Source organism: Phyllobates terribilis, unplaced genomic scaffold (genome assembly GCF_046119375.1).
Source record: "Phyllobates terribilis strain yellow unplaced genomic scaffold, ASM4611937v1 Scaffold_11__3_contigs__length_659146591, whole genome shotgun sequence".
In the NCBI taxonomy this organism is placed as follows: domain Eukaryota; kingdom Metazoa; phylum Chordata; class Amphibia; order Anura; family Dendrobatidae; genus Phyllobates; species Phyllobates terribilis.
In genome coordinates, this window is record NW_027362771.1 from 645,264,920 (window position 1) to 645,287,327 (window position 22,408).

The 22,408-nt window shown below is 50.7% G+C and overlaps 1 protein-coding gene across 2 annotated transcripts in view; it reads right to left on the bottom strand.

Moving 5' to 3' along the window:
* LOC141167163 (insulin receptor substrate 1-like) overlaps positions 1 to 22,113 on the bottom strand; it is a 135,423-nt gene extending 113,310 nt beyond the window's left edge. Inside the window, exons 1-4 of one of the 2 annotated variants that reach the window (XM_073654565.1) lie at positions 21,923 to 22,113; positions 19,765 to 20,135; positions 3,543 to 3,835; positions 1,582 to 3,400 (exon numbers count right to left, since the gene is read on the bottom strand). In XM_073654565.1, coding sequence (XP_073510666.1) covers positions 1,582 to 3,400; positions 3,543 to 3,835; positions 19,765 to 20,089 — 2,437 coding nt within the window. In that variant the 5' untranslated portion in view covers positions 20,090 to 20,135; positions 21,923 to 22,113. Of the gene's footprint in view, positions 1 to 1,581; positions 3,401 to 3,542; positions 3,836 to 19,764; positions 20,136 to 21,779 lie in introns of both variants that reach the window. The other variant, XM_073654564.1, reaches the window with a different exon arrangement.
* Between the last annotated feature and the right edge of the window lie 295 nt (positions 22,114 to 22,408).

The window sequence follows — 22,408 nt, forward strand, 5'->3', positions numbered from 1 at the left end:
TACACTACAACTCCATCCTGTCCTGTATCTACTATTCCTGTACTGTACACACAGCTCTACACTACACCTCCATCCTGTCCTGTATCTACTATTCCTGTACTGTACACACAGCTCTACACTACACCTCCATCCTGTCTTGTATCTACTATTCCTGTACTGTACACAGCTCTACACTACACCTCCATCCTGTCCTGTATCTACTATTCCTGTACTATACACACAGCTCTACACTACAACTCCATCCTGTCCTGTATCTACTATTCCTGTACTGTACACAGCTCTACAGTACACCTCCATCCTGTCCTGTATCTACTATTCCTGTACTGTACACAGCTCTACACTACACCTCCATCCTGTCCTTTATCTACTATTCCTGTACTGTACACAGCTATACACTACACCTCCATCCTGTCCTGTATCTACTATTCCTGTACTGTACACACAGCTCTACACTACACCTCCATCCTGTCCTGTATCTACTATTCCTGTTCTGTACACAGCTCTACACTACACCTCCATCCTGTCCTGTATCTATTATTCCTGTACTGTACACAGCTCTACACTACACCTCCATCCTGTCCTGTATATACTATTCCTGTACTGTACACACAGCTCTACACTACACCTCCATCCTGTCCTGTATCTACTATTCCTGTTCTGTACACAGCTCTACACTACACCTCCATCCTGTCCTGTATCTATTATTCCTGTACTGTACACAGCTCTACACTACACCTCCATCCTGTCCTGTATCTACTATTCCTGTACTGTACACAGCTCTACACTACACCTCCATCCTGTCCTGTATCTACTATTCCTGTACTGTACACAGCTCTACACTACACCTCCATCCTGTCCAGTATCTACTATTCCTGTACACACAGCTCTACACTACACCTCCATCCTGTCCTGTATCTACTATTCCTGTACTGTATACACAGCTCTACACTACACCTCCATCCTGTCCTGTATCTACTATTCCTGTACACACAGCTCTACACTACACCTCCATCCTGTCCTGTATCTACTATTCCTGTACTGTATACACAGCTCTACACTACACCTCCATCCTGTCCTGTATCTACTATTCCTGTACACACAGCTCTACACTACACCTCCATCCTGTCCTGTATCTACTATTCCTGTACTGTATACACAGCTCTACACTACACCTCCATCCTGTCCTGTATCTACTATTCCTGTACTGTACACACAGCTCTACACTACACCTCCATCCTGTCCTGTATCTACTATTCCTGTACTGTACACACAGCTCTACACTACATCTCCATCCTGTCCTGTATCTACTATTCCTGTACTGTACACACAGCTCTACACTACACCTCCATCCTGTCCTGTATCTACTATTCCTGTACTGTACACACAGCTCTACACTACACCTCCATACAGTCCTGTATCTACTATTCCTGTACTGTACACAGCTCTACACTACACCTCCATCCTGTCCTGTATCTACTATTCCTGTACTGGACACACAGCTCTACACTACACCTCCATCCTGTCCTGTATGTACTATTCCTGTACTGTACACACAGCTCTACACTACACCTCTATCAATACCTGTTTCGTCTCTACTGCCTCTCCTCAGTTCACCGGACATCTGGAAGTCAATGCTTGCGTATGTGTTGATGCATGGACTTGGCGTCACGTTTCCAGTCTTCATAGGGGGCAGCACATTGATCCCAACTAGAGCAGCAGAGGGAGCATTAGTTCCAACATCTTTCGCCAGGTCCAGGTCTATGTAATTGAGTCCAGACTCCTCCACTGGAGGACGACTACCATTTATCGGATTAAGAGAAGCCCCATCAGAGCAATGCCTAATCTTGGGAGGAGGCTCAGTCTTCGTGAGTTTCATCCATTCTGCACTCTTGTAAAGGTTACACCCAGACACTGCGGTGAGTAGCCCCTTCAGGGCTGTGTCCTCAGAGCTTGATCGGGCCACCACTATTTTCTCCTCATGGTCAGTGGTGGATTCCCCTGGGGCCATGACATCGGCATTATAGACGTCTGCAGGGTCTATGGGTCGGAAAGTCTTCTCACTGGAGCTGGCCGACCAGTAACTCTTCTCTGTGGAGTTTTTCTCTACAATTGGCAGCATCCATGGATTTTTCTCCACTGTGGGTTTGGACGACTTTCCTTCTATGCTTTCTGTGGTGGGCCTCTTTTCTGGCCGGGCCACCATTTTGACATGAGAGAGCAGAGTCTCTGGCTCGAATACCATTTGTGTGTAGTCTCCATTTGGCACATGGTTGTAGCTGTGTGTGTCCATAGCAATGTACTCTGCCTGAGTAGAGTCACTCGTCCTGGACATCTTCTCTGGTTTAGGCCTGTAATGGATGCTGACATATTCCCCAGGACTGGGCGGTCTACGGTAATGTCCATGCAGTGTGCTGGCTTGCCATGTGTCTACCGACATGCTGAACGGTCTCCGGCTCCTGCCACCAGTCACTTCCTCCAGGCTGTCAGAAGAGGACGAGTGATGAGATGGGGACATAGAGTCCAACTTGTAGGAGCGTGGCAGTGATCTATATGAGGCTGGGATCCTAGTAGGTCGGGGGTTGGAGGAAAGCAGATTTTCCTGTGGCGGTGGTGGCGTGTTAGATGCGGAGCGGCTCAGTGGCCACATGTTCATATAATCTGACACCTGACTGTCAGCACTGCCTACTGACATGTCACCAGACGGCGGCCAGCTTGTCATCTCTGGGGAACAGCTCCCGAGGGGCGACATCATGACGTAGCCGGCCATTTCTATAGGTGCTGGGGGTGAAATGCTGTTAGGGGTCATGGGCATGTAATCTTGGGAGGACCTGCTGCCGGGTAACATGGGCATGTAGCCTGCCTCTTGGCGCTGTTCACATTTCCCCATCATGGCGTAGTTGTCATCACTTTCTGACTTAGCGATTCGTCCTCCATTGTCCTCAGATGGTGGTGATACAAGGTCTAGCGTTTGAGGTCTCCTCCTCAGTTGCCCCATGGAGATGTAATTGGTTTCATTCAGTGGTGAAGGCGGCAAAAATGTTGATGGCTCAAATCCCGGGCTGGAGCCGTACTCATCTGACGAAGCTGAACCATAATCTGCAGAGGGATGACTGGCCTCACCCCGAGGACGTTTCTCTTCCTTTTCTTCGGGGTAGTGTGGACTCTGATCTCGGGGTTTTGAAGCTGGGGAGCTGTCAACTGTAACCTCCATTCTAGATCTTCGGGACAGACCAACCTGGCTGGGAGGAGGAGGGTTGGGTAAGTGACGTCGGCAAGGAACAGTAATGGGGGTGGAGGACAGGGACTGACTCTTAGTCCGAGGTCGAAACTCTTCACTCAGAGACTTCATGGCTTCTAGGATCGTCTCATGCATGTTCTGTGCAACAACAGAGTCATCCACCTGCAAATTATGAGAAGCGTAAAAAAAAAAAGTATTCAACACCTCTCCGCCAACTTGGAGGATGTGAGATCATGAGATAATTTCTATCATTATATAAGAAGTCTGATATCTCTCATAGTCAGTAATGGAGGAACACCCTCACCTGCATCCACAGCTCTCCTGGGCCGGTGACCGCTGATCTTCCCACCTCCACGAAAAAGTAATTGTCAGAGTGACCGCAGCGTCGAACATTCATGAGCTGGAGGGTGACAGATGGGGAATCACACCGCAGACGCAAGAGGCTCAGGGTGCGCTCTGTCAAACACAAGCGGTACACTCCGGACAGGTTACGTGTCTGGCCTAGGCCCCGGGGACGCAAGCTCACCTGCCAGACCTCACGGAAAGGCGGACCTGGCCAGGTGGCACCATCTTCAGTGGGAGTGGAGAGGGCACGAGCTGCGGAAAGAGACCATGAAGCATGAGCAGAATATTACGTAATAAGGAATACAAAAACACACAAAAACCATGCACCACCAACCACTGTAGACATCTGCAGAACATTAACAAACATTCTGTAATACAGGGTGTCGTGACTGCTAACGGTAGTATATACATACAACACAGTGCACCATCGGCCATTCTAGACATGAGCAGGAAATTCTGTAATAGAGAATACAATGTGTCTGATGGTACCCCCCACACACACACACCTATACATAAATACCACAACCGCTGATCATTCTAGACATGTCTGATGGTACCACCGATCATTCTAGACATGAGCAGAACCTTCTGTAATACAGTGTGTCCGATGGCACCACACACCACAACCGCTGATCATTCTAGACATGTCTGATGGTACCACCGATCATTCTAGACATGAGCAGAACCTTCTGTAATACAGTGTGTCCGATGACACCACACACCACAACCGCTGATTATTCTAGGCATGTCTGATGGTACCACCGATCATTCTAGACATGAGCAGAACCTTCTGTAATACAGTGTGTCCAATGACACCACACACCACAACCGCTGATCATTCTAGACATGTCTGATGGTACCACCGTCCATTGTAGACATGAGCAGAACCTTCTGTAATACAGTGTGTCCGATGGCACCACACACACAACCGCTGATCATTCTAGACATGTCTGATGGTACCACCGATCATTCTAGACATGAGCAGAACCTTCTGTAATACAGTGTGTCCAATGACACCACACACCACAACCGCTGATCATTCTAGACATGTCTGATGGTACCACCGATCATTCTAGACATGAGCAGAGCCTTCTGTAATACAGTGTGTCCGATGACACCACACACCACAACCGCTGATCATTCTAGACATGTCTGATGGTACCACCGGCCATTGTAGACATGAGCAGAACCTTCTGTAATACAGTGTGTCCAATGACACCACACACCACAACCGCTGATCATTCTAGACATGTCTGATGGTACCACCGTCCATTGTAGACATGAGCAGAACCTTCTGTAATACAGTGTGTCCGATGGCACCACACACACAACCGCTGATCATTCTAGACATGTCTGATGGTACCACCGATCATTCTAGACATGAGCAGAACCTTCTGTAATACAGTGTGTCCGATGACACCACACACCACAACCGCTGATTATTCTAGGCATGTCTGATGGTACCACCGATCATTCTAGACATGAGCAGAACCTTCTGTAATACAGTGTGTCCGATGACACCACACACCACAACCGCTGATTATTCTAGACATGTCTGATGGTACCACCGGCCATTGTAGACATGAACAGAACCTTCTGTAATACAGTGTGTCCGATGGCACCACACACCACAACCGCTGATCATTCTAGACATGTCTGATGGTACCACCGTCCATTGTAGACATGAGCAGAACCTTCTGTAATACAGTGTGTCCGATGGGACCACACACCACAACCGCTGATCATTCTAGACATGTCTGATGGTACCACCGATCATTCTAGACATGAGCAGAACCTTCTGTAATACAGTGTGTCCAATGACACCACACACCACAACCGCTGATCATTCTAGACATGTCTGATGGTACCACCGATCATTCTAGACATGAGCAGAGCCTTCTGTAATACAGTGTGTCCGATGACACCACACACCACAACCGCTGATTATTCTAGGCATGTCTGATGGTACCACCGGCCATTGTAGACATGAACAGAACCTTCTGTAATACAGTGTGTCCGATGGCACCACACACCACAACCGCTGATCATTCTAGACATGTCTGATGGTACCACCGTCCATTGTAGACATGAGCAGAACCTTCTGTAATACAATGTGTCCGATGGGACCACACACCACAACCGCTGATCATTCTAGACATGTCTGATGGTACCACCGGCCATTGTAGACATGAGCAGAACCTTCTGTAATACAGTGTGCCCGATGGCACCACACACAAAAGCTGATCATTCTAGACATGTCTGATGGTACCACCAGCCATTGTAGACATGAGCAGAACCTTCTGTAATACAGTGTGTCCGATGGCACCACACACAACCGCTGATCATTCTAGACATGGCTGATGGTACCACCGGCCATTGTAGACATGAGCAGAACCTCCTGTAATACAGTGTGTCCGATGGCACCACACACCACTGATCATTCTAGACATGGCTGATGGTACCACCGGCCATTGTAGACATGAGCAGAACCTTCTGTAATACAGTGTGTCCGATGGCACCACACACACAACCGCTGATCATTCTAGGCATGTCTGATGGTACCACCGGCCATTGTAGACATGAGCAGAACCTCCTGTAATACAGTGTGTCCGATGGCACCACACACCACTGATCATTCTAGACATGGCTGATGGTACCACCGGCCATTGTAGACATGAGCAGAACCTTCTGTAATACAGTGTGTCCGATGGCACCACACACCACAACCGCTGATCATTCTAGGCATGGCTTATGGTACCACCGGCCATTGTAGACATGAGCAGAACCTTCTGTAATACAGTGTGTCCGATGACACCACACACCACAACCGCTGATCATTCTAGACATGGCTGATGGTACCACCGGCCATTGTAGACATGAGCAGAACCTCCTGTAATACAGTGTGTCCAATGACACCACACACCACAACCGCTGATCATTCTAGACATGGCTGATGGTACCACCGGCCATTGTAGACATGAGCAGAACCTCCTGTAATACAGTGTGTCCGATGGCACCACACACCACTGATCATTCTAGACATGGCTGATGGTACCACCGGCCATTGTACACATGAACAGACCTTGTGTAATACAGAATACAACCAATCAGAGCTCACTTTTTATTTCCGATCGCGCTCTAGTAAAATCAAAGCTGTGTTTTGATTGGTTGCTACAGGCCAAACTGAGTGTCCTCCTTTTGATAGTTTTATACGTCCCAGACACAGTGATTAATTCTGCAGATTATTCCCCCACGGACCTCTCTAGATCTGCTACGCATCGCTCTGCCCCTTCTACCTCCTAAAGCAGACAAATCAAAGCTCCGCAGGAAGTGAGCGGTTAAGGGAATGACGCTCTGCAATAAAAACAAGCAATCTGACGCCAGGATCACCATGGATACGCATCTTTGGTAGATGCAGTGCTGGTTACCATGACAACCAGGAATCGGGCCTAAGGATTATCAGCTTCTCAGGACAGTGCAGGTGACATGTACAGTAATGGAGCCGTAAAATAATGAGGGTCCCTAAACGGCCCCAACCCGCAGGCCCAGAGAGCAGGAGACCCACAGCTGCAAGCACATTGTGGGTCTGACCTACCAACTGGACCAAGGAGGGCGGAGCTTGTGTGGAAGGGCGGGGCTTATGCCGGGGTGGGTGGAGCCTGAAACGTTCCACCATTTGGGATTCAAATTACCACTGTGACCCGTATACACACACTACACCATGACCCATATGCGCACACAGTCCAAACCCCGCTACACCGTGACCCACATACACGCAGTCCAAATCCCGCTACACCGTGAGCCGTATGTGCCTACAGTCCAAACCCCGCTACACTGTGACCCGTATACACACAGTCCAAATCCCGCTACACCGTGAGCCGTATGCGCCTACAGTCCAAACCCCACTACACCATGACCCACATACACGCAGTCCAAATCCCGCTACACCGTATGCGCCTACAGTCCAAACCCCGCTACACCATGACCCACATACACGCAGTCCAAATCCCTCTACACCGTATGCGCCTACAGTCCAAACCCCGCTACACCATGACCCACATACACGCAGTCCAAATCCCTCTACACCGTGAGCCGTATGTGCCTACAGTCCAAACCCCGCTACACCATGACCCACATACACGCAGTCCAAACCCCGCTACACCGTGACCCACATACACGCAGTCCAAATCCCGCTACACCGTGAGCCGTATGCGCCTACAGTCCAAACCCCGCTACACCATGACCCACATACACGCAGTCCAAATCCCGCTACACCATGACCCGTACGCGCCTACAGTCCAAACCCCGCTACACCGTGGCCCACATACACGCAGTCCAAATCCCGCTACACCGTGAGCCGTATGCGCATACAGTCCAAACCCCGCTACACCATGACCCACATACACGCAGTCCAAATCCCGCTACACCATGACCCGTACGTGCCTACAGTCCAAACCCCGCTACACCGTGACCCACATACACGCAGTCCAAATCCCGCTACACCGTGAGCCGTATGCGCCTACAGTCCAAACCCCGCTACACCGTGACCCGTATATACACAGTCCAAACCCCGCTACACCGTGAGCAGTATGCACACACAGTCCAGAAAAGGCTATACTGTGATCTATAAACAAAGACAGTCCAGCCACTACTACACCATGACCTGCATACAAAGACAGTCCAGCCACTACTACACCGTGACCCGTATATACTTAGTCCAGCCACTACTACACCATGGCCCGTATATACTTAGTCCAGCCACTACTACACCATGGCCCGTATATACTTAGTCCAGCCACTACTACACCATGACCCGTATATACTTAGTCCAGCCACTACTACACCATGGCCCGTATATACTTAGTCCAGCCACTACTACACCATGGCCCGTATATACTTAGTCCAGCCACTACTACACCATGACCCGTATATACTTAGTCCAGCCACTACTACACCATGACCCGTATATATGCAGTCCAGACACCACTACACCATGACCCGTATATACGCAGTCCAGACACCACTACAGCATGACCCGTATATACGCAGTCCAGACACCACTACAGCATGACCCGTATATACGCAGTTCAGCCACTACTACACCATGACCCGTATATACACAGTCCAGCCACTACTACACCATGACCCGTATATACTTAGTCCAGCCACTACTACACCATGGCCCGTATATACTTAGTCCAGCCACTACTACACCATGGCCCGTATATACTTAGTCCAGCCACTACTACACCATGACCCGTATATATGCAGTCCAGACACCACTACACCATGACCCGTATATACGCAGTCCAGACACCACTACAGCATGACCCGTATATACGCAGTTCAGCCACTACTACACCATGACCCGTATATACACAGTCCAGCCACTACTACACCATGACCCGTATATACACAGTCCAGACACCACTACAGCATGACCCGTATATACGCAGTCCAGTCACTACTACACCGTGACCCATATATACGCAGTCCAGCCACTACACCATGACCCGTATATATGCAGTCCAGACACTACTACACCATGACTCGTATATATGCAGTCCAGACACTACTACACCATGACCCGTATATACGCAGTCCAGCCACTACTACACCATGACCCGTATATACGCAGTCCAGACACTACTACACCATGACCCGTATATACGCAGTCCAGCCACTACTACACCATGACCCGTATATACACAGTCCATACACTACTACACCATGACCCGTATATATGCAGTCCAGACACTACTACACCGTGACCCGTATATACGCAGTCCAGCCACCACTACACCATGACCCGTATATACGCAGTCCAGCCACTACTACACCGTGACCCGTATATACACAGTCCAGCCACTACTACACCATGACCCGTATATACGCAGTCCAGCCACTACTACACCATGACCCGTATATACGCAGTCCAGACACTACTACACCGTGACCCGTATATACGCAGTCCAGACACCACTACAGCATGACCCGTATATACGCAGTCCAGACACTACTACACCGTGACCCGTATATACGCAGTCCAGACACTACTACACCGTGACCCGTATATACGCAGTCCAGACACTACTACACCGTGACCCGTATATACGCAGTCCAGACACCACTACACCATGACCCGTATATACGCAGTCCAGCCACTACTACACCATGACCCGTATATACACAGTCCAGACACCACTACAGCATGACCCGTATATATGCAGTCCAGACACTACTACACCGTGACCCGTATATACGCAGTCCAGCCACTACTACATCATGACCCGTATATACACAGTCCAGACACCACTACACCATGACCCGTATATACACAGTCCAGACACTACTACACCATGACCCGTATATATGCAGTCCAGACACCACTACAGCATGACCCGTATATACACAGTCCAGCCACTACTACACCGTGACCCGTATATACGCAGTCCAGACACCACTACACCATGACCCGTATATACACAGTCCAGACACCACTACAGCATGACCCGTATATACTTAGTCCAGACACTACTACACCATGACCAGTATATACACAGTCCAGACACTACTACACCATGACCAGTATATACACAGTCCAGACACTACTACACCATGACCCGTATATACACAGTCCAGACACCACTACACCATGACCCGTATATACGCAGTCCAGCCACTACTACACCGTGACCCGTATATACGCAGTCCAGCCACTACTACATCATGACCCGTATATACGCAGTCCAGACACCACTACACCATGACCCGTATATACACAGTCCAGACACTACTACACCATGACCCGTATACACGCAGTCCAGACACCACTACACCATGACCCGTATACACACAGTCCAGACACTACTACACCATGACCCGTATACACGCAGTCCAGACACCACTACACCATGACCCGTATACACACAGTCCAGACACTACTACACCATGACCCGTATATACGCAGTCCAGACACCACTACACCATGACCCGTATACACGCAGTCCAGACACCACTACACCATGACCCGTATACACACAGTCCAGACACTACTACACCATGACCCGTATATACGCAGTCCAGCCACTACTACATCATGACCCGTATATACACAGTCCAGACACCACTACACCATGAGCCGTATACACGCAGTCCAGACACCACTACACCATGACCTGCATACACACAGTCCAGACACTACTACACCATGACCCGTATACACGCAGTCCAGACACCACTACACCATGACCTGCATACAAAGACAGTTTTTTTTTTCTGCTTGTTTAATAGTGATGTTGAGACACTGACTGCTAGGCTGTTTAATGCCGTTTGTCGATTTTTGTACCTGATTCTATTCTTTGTCTTACTGGCTGCGTATCTGATTTCATCCTGTGTGACACTGACTGCTGAATTGCAGCTTCCATTAGTTGTCATTATGTTAATCATTATTGCATTTATATTTGTCCATTCAGAGTATTATTGTCATGTTGGGTATGCTTAAATAATTCATAATTATTCATTGCACTACATTTATTATCTTATGCTCGTCACCTGTATTGTTTGCAACTTCCTCTGCAGCATTGATTTGAGCTCCATCTATTGTTTTTGCTCATTTATTGCAAGTTTGGTATAAAGTCTGGTCTGTTACATGTTGCCTCAGTCGTCCTATGAATAATGGTGTTGTATACACGAGAAACGCGTCAGGTTTCTGAGGTTTCATTGTAGCATGTTTTAGTTTTTTCTCAATAAAGAACAGTTTTTAATAATTTCCAATTGGATGTGCCGGTGGATTTCCCTTTTCATACACCGTGACCCGTATACACCCAGTCCAGACACCGCTACACCGTGACCCGTATACACCCAGTCCAGACACCGCTACACCGTGACCCGTATACACCCAGTCCAGACACCGCTACACCGTGACCCGTATACACCCAGTCCAGACACCGCTACACCGTGACCCGTATACACCCAGTCCAGACACCGCTACACCGTGACCCGTATACACCCAGTCCAGACACCGCTACACCGTGACCCGTATACACCCAGTCCAGACACCGCTACACCGTGACCCGTATACACCCAGTCCAGACACCGCTACACCGTGACCCGTATACACCCAGTCCAGACACCGCTACACCGTGACCCGTATACACCCAGTCCAGACACCGCTACACCGTGACCCGTATACACCCAGTCCAGACACTGCTACACCGTGACCCGTATACACCCAGTCCAGACACTGCTACACCGTGACCCGTATACACCCAGTCCAGACACTGCTACACCGTGACCCGTATACACCCAGTCCAGACACTGCTACACCGTGACCCGTATACACCCAGTCCAGACACTGCTACACCGTGACCCGTATACACCCAGTCCAGACACTGCTACACCGTGACCCGTATACACCCAGTCCAGACACTGCTACACCGTGACCCGTATACACCCAGTCCAGACACTGCTACACCGTGACCCGTATACACCCAGTCCAGACACTGCTACACCGTGACCCGTATACACCCAGTCCAGACACTGCTACACCGTGACCCGTATACACCCAGTCCAGACACTGCTACACCGTGACCCGTATACACCCAGTCCAGACACTGCTACACCGTGACCCGTATACACCCAGTCCAGACACTGCTACACCGTGACCCGTATACACCCAGTCCAGACACTGCTACACCGTGACCCGTATACACCCAGTCCAGACACTGCTACACCGTGACCCGTATACACCCAGTCCAGACACTGCTACACCGTGACCCGTATACACCCAGTCCAGACACTGCTACACCGTGACCCGTATACACCCAGTCCAGACACTGCTACACCGTGACCCGTATACACCCAGTCCAGACACTGCTACACCGTGACCCGTATACACCCAGTCCAGACACTGCTACACCGTGACCCGTATACACCCAGTCCAGACACTGCTACACCGTGACCCGTATACACCCAGTCCAGACACTGCTACACCGTGACCCGTATACACCCAGTCCAGACACTGCTACACCGTGACCCGTATACACCCAGTCCAGACACTGCTACACCGTGACCCGTATACACCCAGTCCAGACACTGCTACACCGTGACCCGTATACACCCAGTCCAGACACTGCTACACCGTGACCCGTATACACCCAGTCCAGACACTGCTACACCGTGACCCGTATACACCCAGTCCAGACACTGCTACACCGTGACCCGTATACACCCAGTCCAGACACTGCTACACCGTGACCCGTATACACCCAGTCCAGACACTGCTACACCGTGACCCGTATACACCCAGTCCAGACACTGCTACACCGTGACCCGTATACACCCAGTCCAGACACTGCTACACCGTGACCCGTATACACCCAGTCCAGACACTGCTACACCGTGACCCGTATACACCCAGTCCAGACACTGCTACACCGTGACCCGTATACACCCAGTCCAGACACTGCTACACCGTGACCCGTATACACCCAGTCCAGACACTGCTACACCGTGACCCGTATACACCCAGTCCAGACACTGCTACACCGTGACCCGTATACACCCAGTCCAGACACTGCTACACCGTGACCCGTATACACCCAGTCCAGACACTGCTACACCGTGACCCGTATACACCCAGTCCAGACACTGCTACACCGTGACCCGTATACACCCAGTCCAGACACTGCTACACCGTGACCCGTATACACCCAGTCCAGACACTGCTACACCGTGACCCGTATACACCCAGTCCAGACACTGCTACACCGTGACCCGTATACACCCAGTCCAGACACTGCTACACCGTGACCCGTATACACCCAGTCCAGACACTGCTACACCGTGACCCGTATACACCCAGTCCAGACACTGCTACACCGTGACCCGTATACACCCAGTCCAGACACTGCTACACCGTGACCCGTATACACCCAGTCCAGACACTGCTACACCGTGACCCGTATACACCCAGTCCAGACACTGCTACACCGTGACCCGTATACACCCAGTCCAGACACTGCTACACCGTGACCCGTATACACCCAGTCCAGACACTGCTACACCGTGACCCGTATACACCCAGTCCAGACACTGCTACACCGTGACCCGTATACACCCAGTCCAGACACTGCTACACCGTGACCCGTATACACCCAGTCCAGACACTGCTACACCGTGACCCGTATACACCCAGTCCAGACACTGCTACACCGTGACCCGTATACACCCAGTCCAGACACTGCTACACCGTGACCCGTATACACCCAGTCCAGACACTGCTACACCGTGACCCGTATACACCCAGTCCAGACACTGCTACACCGTGACCCGTATACACCCAGTCCAGACACTGCTACACCGTGACCCGTATACACCCAGTCCAGACACTGCTACACCGTGACCCGTATACACCCAGTCCAGACACTGCTACACCGTGACCCGTATACACCCAGTCCAGACACTGCTACACCGTGACCCGTATACACCCAGTCCAGACACTGCTACACCGTGACCCGTATACACCCAGTCCAGACACTGCTACACCGTGACCCGTATACACCCAGTCCAGACACTGCTACACCGTGACCCGTATACACCCAGTCCAGACACTGCTACACCGTGACCCGTATACACCCAGTCCAGACACTGCTACACCGTGACCCGTATACACCCAGTCCAGACACTGCTACACCGTGACCCGTATACACCCAGTCCAGACACTGCTACACCGTGACCCGTATACACCCAGTCCAGACACTGCTACACCGTGACCCGTATACACCCAGTCCAGACACTGCTACACCGTGACCCGTATACACCCAGTCCAGACACTGCTACACCGTGACCCGTATACACCCAGTCCAGACACTGCTACACCGTGACCCGTATACACCCAGTCCAGACACTGCTACACCGTGACCCGTATACACCCAGTCCAGACACTGCTACACCGTGACCCGTATACACCCAGTCCAGACACTGCTACACCGTGACCCGTATACACCCAGTCCAGACACTGCTACACCGTGACCCGTATACACCCAGTCCAGACACTGCTACACCGTGACCCGTATACACCCAGTCCAGACACTGCTACACCGTGACCCGTATACACCCAGTCCAGACACTGCTACACCGTGACCCGTATACACCCAGTCCAGACACTGCTACACCGTGACCCGTATACACCCAGTCCAGACACTGCTACACCGTGACCCGTATACACCCAGTCCAGACACTGCTACACCGTGACCCGTATACACCCAGTCCAGACACTGCTACACCGTGACCCGTATACACCCAGTCCAGACACTGCTACACCGTGACCCGTATACACCCAGTCCAGACACTGCTACACCGTGACCCGTATACACCCAGTCCAGACACTGCTACACCGTGACCCGTATACACCCAGTCCAGACACTGCTACACCGTGACCCGTATACACCCAGTCCAGACACTGCTACACCGTGACCCGTATACACCCAGTCCAGACACTGCTACACCGTGACCCGTATACACCCAGTCCAGACACTGCTACACCGTGACCCGTATACACCCAGTCCAGACACTGCTACACCGTGACCCGTATACACCCAGTCCAGACACTGCTACACCGTGACCCGTATACACCCAGTCCAGACACTGCTACACCGTGACCCGTATACACCCAGTCCAGACACTGCTACACCGTGACCCGTATACACCCAGTCCAGACACTGCTACACCGTGACCCGTATACACCCAGTCCAGACACTGCTACACCGTGACCCGTATACACCCAGTCCAGACACTGCTACACCGTGACCCGTATACACCCAGTCCAGACACTGCTACACCGTGACCCGTATACACCCAGTCCAGACACTGCTACACCGTGACCCGTATACACCCAGTCCAGACACTGCTACACCGTGACCCGTATACACCCAGTCCAGACACTGCTACACCGTGACCCGTATACACCCAGTCCAGACACTGCTACACCGTGACCCGTATACACCCAGTCCAGACACTGCTACACCGTGACCCGTATACACCCAGTCCAGACACTGCTACACCGTGACCCGTATACACCCAGTCCAGACACTGCTACACCGTGACCCGTATACACCCAGTCCAGACACTGCTACACCGTGACCCGTATACACCCAGTCCAGACACTGCTACACCGTGACCCGTATACACCCAGTCCAGACACTGCTACACCGTGACCCGTATACACCCAGTCCAGACACTGCTACACCGTGACCCGTATACACCCAGTCCAGACACTGCTACACCGTGACCCGTATACACCCAGTCCAGACACTGCTACACCGTGACCCGTATACACCCAGTCCAGACACTGCTACACCGTGACCCGTATACACCCAGTCCAGACACTGCTACACCGTGACCCGTATACACCCAGTCCAGACACTGCTACACCGTGACCCGTATACACCCAGTCCAGACACTGCTACACCGTGACCCGTATACACCCAGTCCAGACACTGCTACACCGTGACCCGTATACACCCAGTCCAGACACTGCTACACCGTGACCCGTATACACCCAGTCCAGACACTGCTACACCGTGACCCGTATACACCCAGTCCAGACACTGCTACACCGTGACCCGTATACACCCAGTCCAGACACTGCTACACCGTGACCCGTATACACCCAGTCCAGACACTGCTACACCGTGACCCGTATACACGCAGTCCAGACACTGCTACACCGTGACCCGTATACACCCAGTCCAGACACTGCTACACCGTGACCCGTATACACCCAGTCCAGACACTGCTACACCGTGACCCGTATACACGCAGTCCAGACACTGCTACACCGTGACCCGTATACACGCAGTCCAGACACTGCTACACCGTGACCCGTATACACGCAGTCCAGACACTGCTACACCGTGACCCGTATACACGCAGTCCAGACACTGCTACACCGTGACCCGTATACACGCAGTCCAGACACTGCTACACCGTGACCCGTATACACGCAGTCCAGACACTGCTACACCGTGACCCGTATACACGCAGTCCAGACACTGCTACACCGTGACCCGTATACACGCAGTCCAGACACTGCTACACCGTGACCCGTATACACGCAGTCCAGACACTGCTACACCGTGACCGTATACACGCAGTCCAGACACTGCTACACCGTGACCCGTATATACGCAGTCCAGACACTACTACACCGTGACCCGTATACACGCAGTCCAGACACTACTACACCGTGACCCGTATACACGCAGTCCAGACACTACTACACCGTGACCCGTATACACGCAGTCCAGACACCACTACACCGTGACCCGTATACACACAGTCCAGACACCACTACACCGTGACCGTATACACACAGTCCAGACACCACTACACCATGACCCGTATATACACAGTCCAGACAGCACTACACCATGACCGTATACACGCAGTCCAGACAGCACTACACCATGACCCGTATATACGCAGTCCAGACAGCACTACACCATGACCGTATACACACAGTCCAGACACCACTACACCGTGACCGTATACACACAGTCCAGACACCACTACACCGTGATCGTATACACACAGTCCAGACACCACTACACCGTGATCGTATACACACAGTCCAGACACCACTACACCGTGACCGTATACACACAGTCCAGACACCACTACACCGTGACCGTATACACACAGTCCAGACAGCACTACACCATGACCCGTATATACACAGTCCAGACAGCACTACACCATGACCGTATACACACAGTCCAGACAGCACTACACCATGACCCGTATACACCCAGTCCAGACACTGCTACACCGTGACCCGTATACACCCAGTCCAGACACTGCTACACCGTGACTCGTATACACCCAGTCCAGACACTGCTACACCGTGACCCGTATACACCCAGTCCAGACACTGCTACACCGTGACCCGTATACACCCAGTCCAGACACTGCTACACCGTGACCCGTATACACCCAGTCCAGACACTGCTACACCGTGACCCGTATACACCCAGTCCAGACACTGCTACACCGTGACCCGTATACACGCAGTCCAGACACTGCTACACCGTGACCCGTATACACGCAGTCCAGACACTGCTACACCGTGACCCGTATACACGCAGTCCAGACACTGCTACACCGTGACCCGTATACACGCAGTCCAGACACTGCTACACCGTGACCCGTATACACGCAGTCCAGACACTGCTACACCGTGACCCGTATACACGCAGTCCAGACACTGCTACACCGTGACCCGTATACACGCAGTCCAGACACTGCTACACCGTGACCCGTATACACGCAGTCCAGACACTGCTACACCGTGACCCGTATACACGCAGTCCAGACACTGCTACACCGTGACCGTATACACGCAGTCCAGACACTGCTACACCGTGACCCGTATATACGCAGTCCAGACACTACTACACCGTGACCCGTATACACGCAGTCCAGACACTACTACACCGTGACCCGTATACACGCAGTCCAGACACTACTACACCGTGACCCGTATACACGCAGTCCAGACACCACTACACCGTGACCCGTATACACACAGTCCAGACACCACTACACCGTGACCGTATACACACAGTCCAGACACCACTACACCATGACCCGTATATACACAGTCCAGACAGCACTACACCATGACCGTATACACGCAGTCCAGACAGCACTACACCATGACCCGTATATACGCAGTCCAGACAGCACTACACCATGACCGTATACACACAGTCCAGACACCACTACACCGTGACCGTATACACACAGTCCAGACACCACTACACCGTGATCGTATACACACAGTCCAGACACCACTACACCGTGATCGTATACACACAGTCCAGACACCACTACACCGTGACCGTATACACACAGTCCAGACACCACTACACCGTGACCGTATACACACAGTCCAGACAGCACTACACCATGACCCGTATATACACAGTCCAGACAGCACTACACCATGACCGTATACACACAGTCCAGACAGCACTACACCATGACCCGTATACACCCAGTCCAGACACTGCTACACCGTGACCCGTATACACCCAGTCCAGACACTGCTACACCGTGACTCGTATACACCCAGTCCAGACACTGCTACACCGTGACCCGTATACACCCAGTCCAGACACTGCTACACCGTGACCCGTATACACCCAGTCCAGACACTGCTACACCGTGACCCGTATACACCCAGTCCAGACACTGCTACACCGTGACCCGTATACACCCAGTCCAGACACTGCTACACCGTGACCCGTATACACCCAGTCCAGACACTGCTACACCGTGACCCGTATACACCCAGTCCAGACACTGCTACACCGTGACCCGTATACACCCAGTCCAGACACTGCTACACCGTGACCCGTATACACCCAGTCCAGACACTGCTACACTGTGACCCGTATACACCCAGTCCAGACACTGCTACACCGTGACCCGTATACACCCAGTCCAGACACTGCTACACCGTGACCCGTATACACGCAGTCCAGACACTACTACACCGTGACCCGTATACACGCAGTCCAGACACTACTACACCGTGACCCGTATACACGCAGTCCAGACACTACTACACCGTGACCCGTATACACGCAGTCCAGACACCACTACACCGTGATCGTATACACACAGTCCAGACACCACTACACCGTGACCGTATACACACAGTCCAGACACCACTACACCGTGACCGTATACACACAGTCCAGACAGCACTACACCATGACCCGTATATACACAGTCCAGACACCACTACACCATGACCGTATACACACAGTCCAGACAGCACTACACCATGACCCGTATATACGCAGTCCAGACACTACTACACTGTGACCCGTATACACACAGTCCAGACAGCACTACACCATGACCCGTATATACGCAGTCCAGACACTACTACACCGTGACCCATATACACACAGTCCAGACACCACTACACCATGATCTGTATATACACAGTCCAGACACCACTACACTGTGACCCGTATATAGTGTTGTATACGTGTTTGGGTTGTGTCCTTCATGTCTGGGGTGGGAGTCACTTGTGGGTCAGCAGTCTGGCTGCATACACAGGTAGACCTCTACCCCGTACATGTAGGATGGGTAGTTGGCATCTGTACCTTGGGCTTGTAGTTCTTGTATGGCTTGGTACCAGGCATTCTGCTCCTCTTCTCCATCGGCCGACACGCACAATCCTCCGTCCCGTGTATACAGCACTAGGAGGTGTCTCCTCTTAGCGTCCGCTCTCTTGTTAACGCCAAAAGCCTCCTCTAAGACAACTGTCCCCCGTGGCCCCCCGGAGCCGTCCTCCAGCCGAAACTTCTTCTCATTCTCATAGTATTCCATACGGGCCGGGCCTCGAGACCCAGGGCCACGTAAAACGAAAAACCTCCTGCGCATCGACTTCTGCTTGCGCAGGTAGCCGCACTTCTTCACGTCGTCCATTGTTGTTGGGGGTTTTTTTGGTATTATTTCTTTATTATTACATGTCCTCAAAAAAAATAAAAAAAAAATAAAAATAAATCCAATTCCTTAAATTCTGCTACAAAGTCCTAAAAATAAAGCAGCGATTTCTTTAAACTTTTCTCCAGATTCTGTAAACAAAGTTTAATTTTTTTTTTTTAGAAAAAACAAAACAAAATATATTTGAAAATTTGGTGTTAAAAAAAAAAAAAATAATAATAATAATAATGTATCTTCCAGAAAATCTGCAAAATGGTCCTGGAAGCCTGTTAGTCTTGGCTCGGTCCCTGAAAACTGTACTTTCCTTTGCAAAAAAATATTCCTAATATTCCAGTGCCACCTACTACACAGCCCGGCGTCTCGCTGTCCTGAATCCAAGTATTATACGAAAACCCGGGGGACCCCGACACGGCATAAAAAAATAAAAAATCCCTGGTTAAATGTTTTTGGAAAAAAAATAAAAAAAAATTTAAGAAATTAAATAAGTGTTTTTTTTTCAAGCCACAAGAAAAGTATTTGCACAATTTATCCAAAAATATATATATTTTTTTACACTAATTAAACTCAAATTTGACTTTTTTTTTTTTTTCTATTATGCACCAAATAAAAAAAAAACAAACTACAGCAATAAGTTCAGGCCTCGGGGTGCAGATTGTCCGTGGTTACGGCCCTATAAATCAGATTGTGCAACAAGGCAGCGCTGGCGGGCATCGAAGGAGTCTCCTGGAACAATCGGCACTTTAACGCAGTCGTGTTCCAAGAAAAAGTCATTTATGGAACAAGCGCGCTGTTGTCTCCCAATTTCCCAGAAAAAAAAAAAAACTATATATAATTTCAAGCAACTTTAAAAAAATATATATAGATTTATATATATATAAAAAAAAAAATTGCAAAAAAAAAAATTGCAAAATTTTTTTTTAAACTTTTGTGCATTAAGGCCAAAAATAAGAATTCTGTATCTTCTTTTATATGTGCAAATAATGATGCGGAAATAAAAATGTGGCGGTTAATGATTGACTGCACCGACAGCCGGGAGAAGGCACGACATAAAATTGGGGGTGAGGAGCCGCCGGCTCATCTTTGGAAATAGTGAAATTATTTGCACAGTGATTGGTGATTGGCGGCTCAGAGATCGGGGAGGGAGAGGAAAAAAAACACAAACTCAAAAAATAGGTCACCGCCACTTTAAAATAAAAAAACTTGCAGATTCAGCATGAAACATTCTTTGCACCAAGGCGATGTTTAAATGCAATTGTGCCAAGCGCTGCTCCGCCGCCGCCACCGCCGACCATCTGTCCAGTCCACGGAGCGGCTGCCCCCCAGAATCCACCACCCTAAAAAAAAAAAAACCTGAGAGGAAAAAGAATAAAAAAATAAAATAGAACTTTGCCCTAAAAAAAGCAGAAAACGGCGACACGTGAGCAGAAACGACCCCGCGTCTGGCACCGATTATTGGGCAAAGAGATAAAAAAAAGAGAATAAAAGGCAAAAATTTTTCACATATTCAAGTTTAAAAAACCCAAAACCCTTAACCCCCAAAACTTAGTAACCCCCCCCGAGACGGGCGGCGGCAGCTGCTGCCCCAGTGTGAGGCGCCTCACCCCCACATGCCGCTGCTACATGCACAGCACATGTGTCCCTGCAGGGTGGCGCTGGCTGTCAGGCCCCTTACCCCAGATGCAGTGCCAGGCGGGGGGCAGGAGGCATGGCTGCTGCTGCTGCTGCTGCAATGTGCTTGTCCTTTGGCCTGGATCTGCAGGCAGCGCTGTCAGGGCTGTCCATATGTCCTGGCACCTAGGTGGGGGCAGGGAGTACCTGGATCCATGCAGGTGAGGTGGGGGCTCAGTCCTCAGGCAGCGGTGGGGGGGCTGCAGGCATGGCAGCACTGCAGGCTGGGGGGCAGCACAGGGGCAGACACTGCACAGCAGCTGAACTAAACTTGTTTTCTGCAATCCCCTCCCATGGTCAGACAGCAGCTGAATGACAGGAGGCGCAGGGTCCTAAAGGCAGCAGCAGCCGCAGCAGCTCAGTCCTCCACCGCCCTGCTACGGTGTGCGTGTGCATACGTAAATACAGTGGCTTGTAAAAGTATTCACCCCCTTGGCATTTTTCGTGTTTTGCTTCCTCACAACTTGGAATTTTCACTGTTCTTTTGAGGGTTTGCATCAGTTCATGTAATAACGACAGCCGTGATCATTTGGTTTTCTTTTTATTGTGAAGAAAACAACAAATAGGACAAAATAACTAAAAACTTCAGTGTGCAAAACTATTCACCCCCCCCTTCCCTAAAGCAGCGTTCCC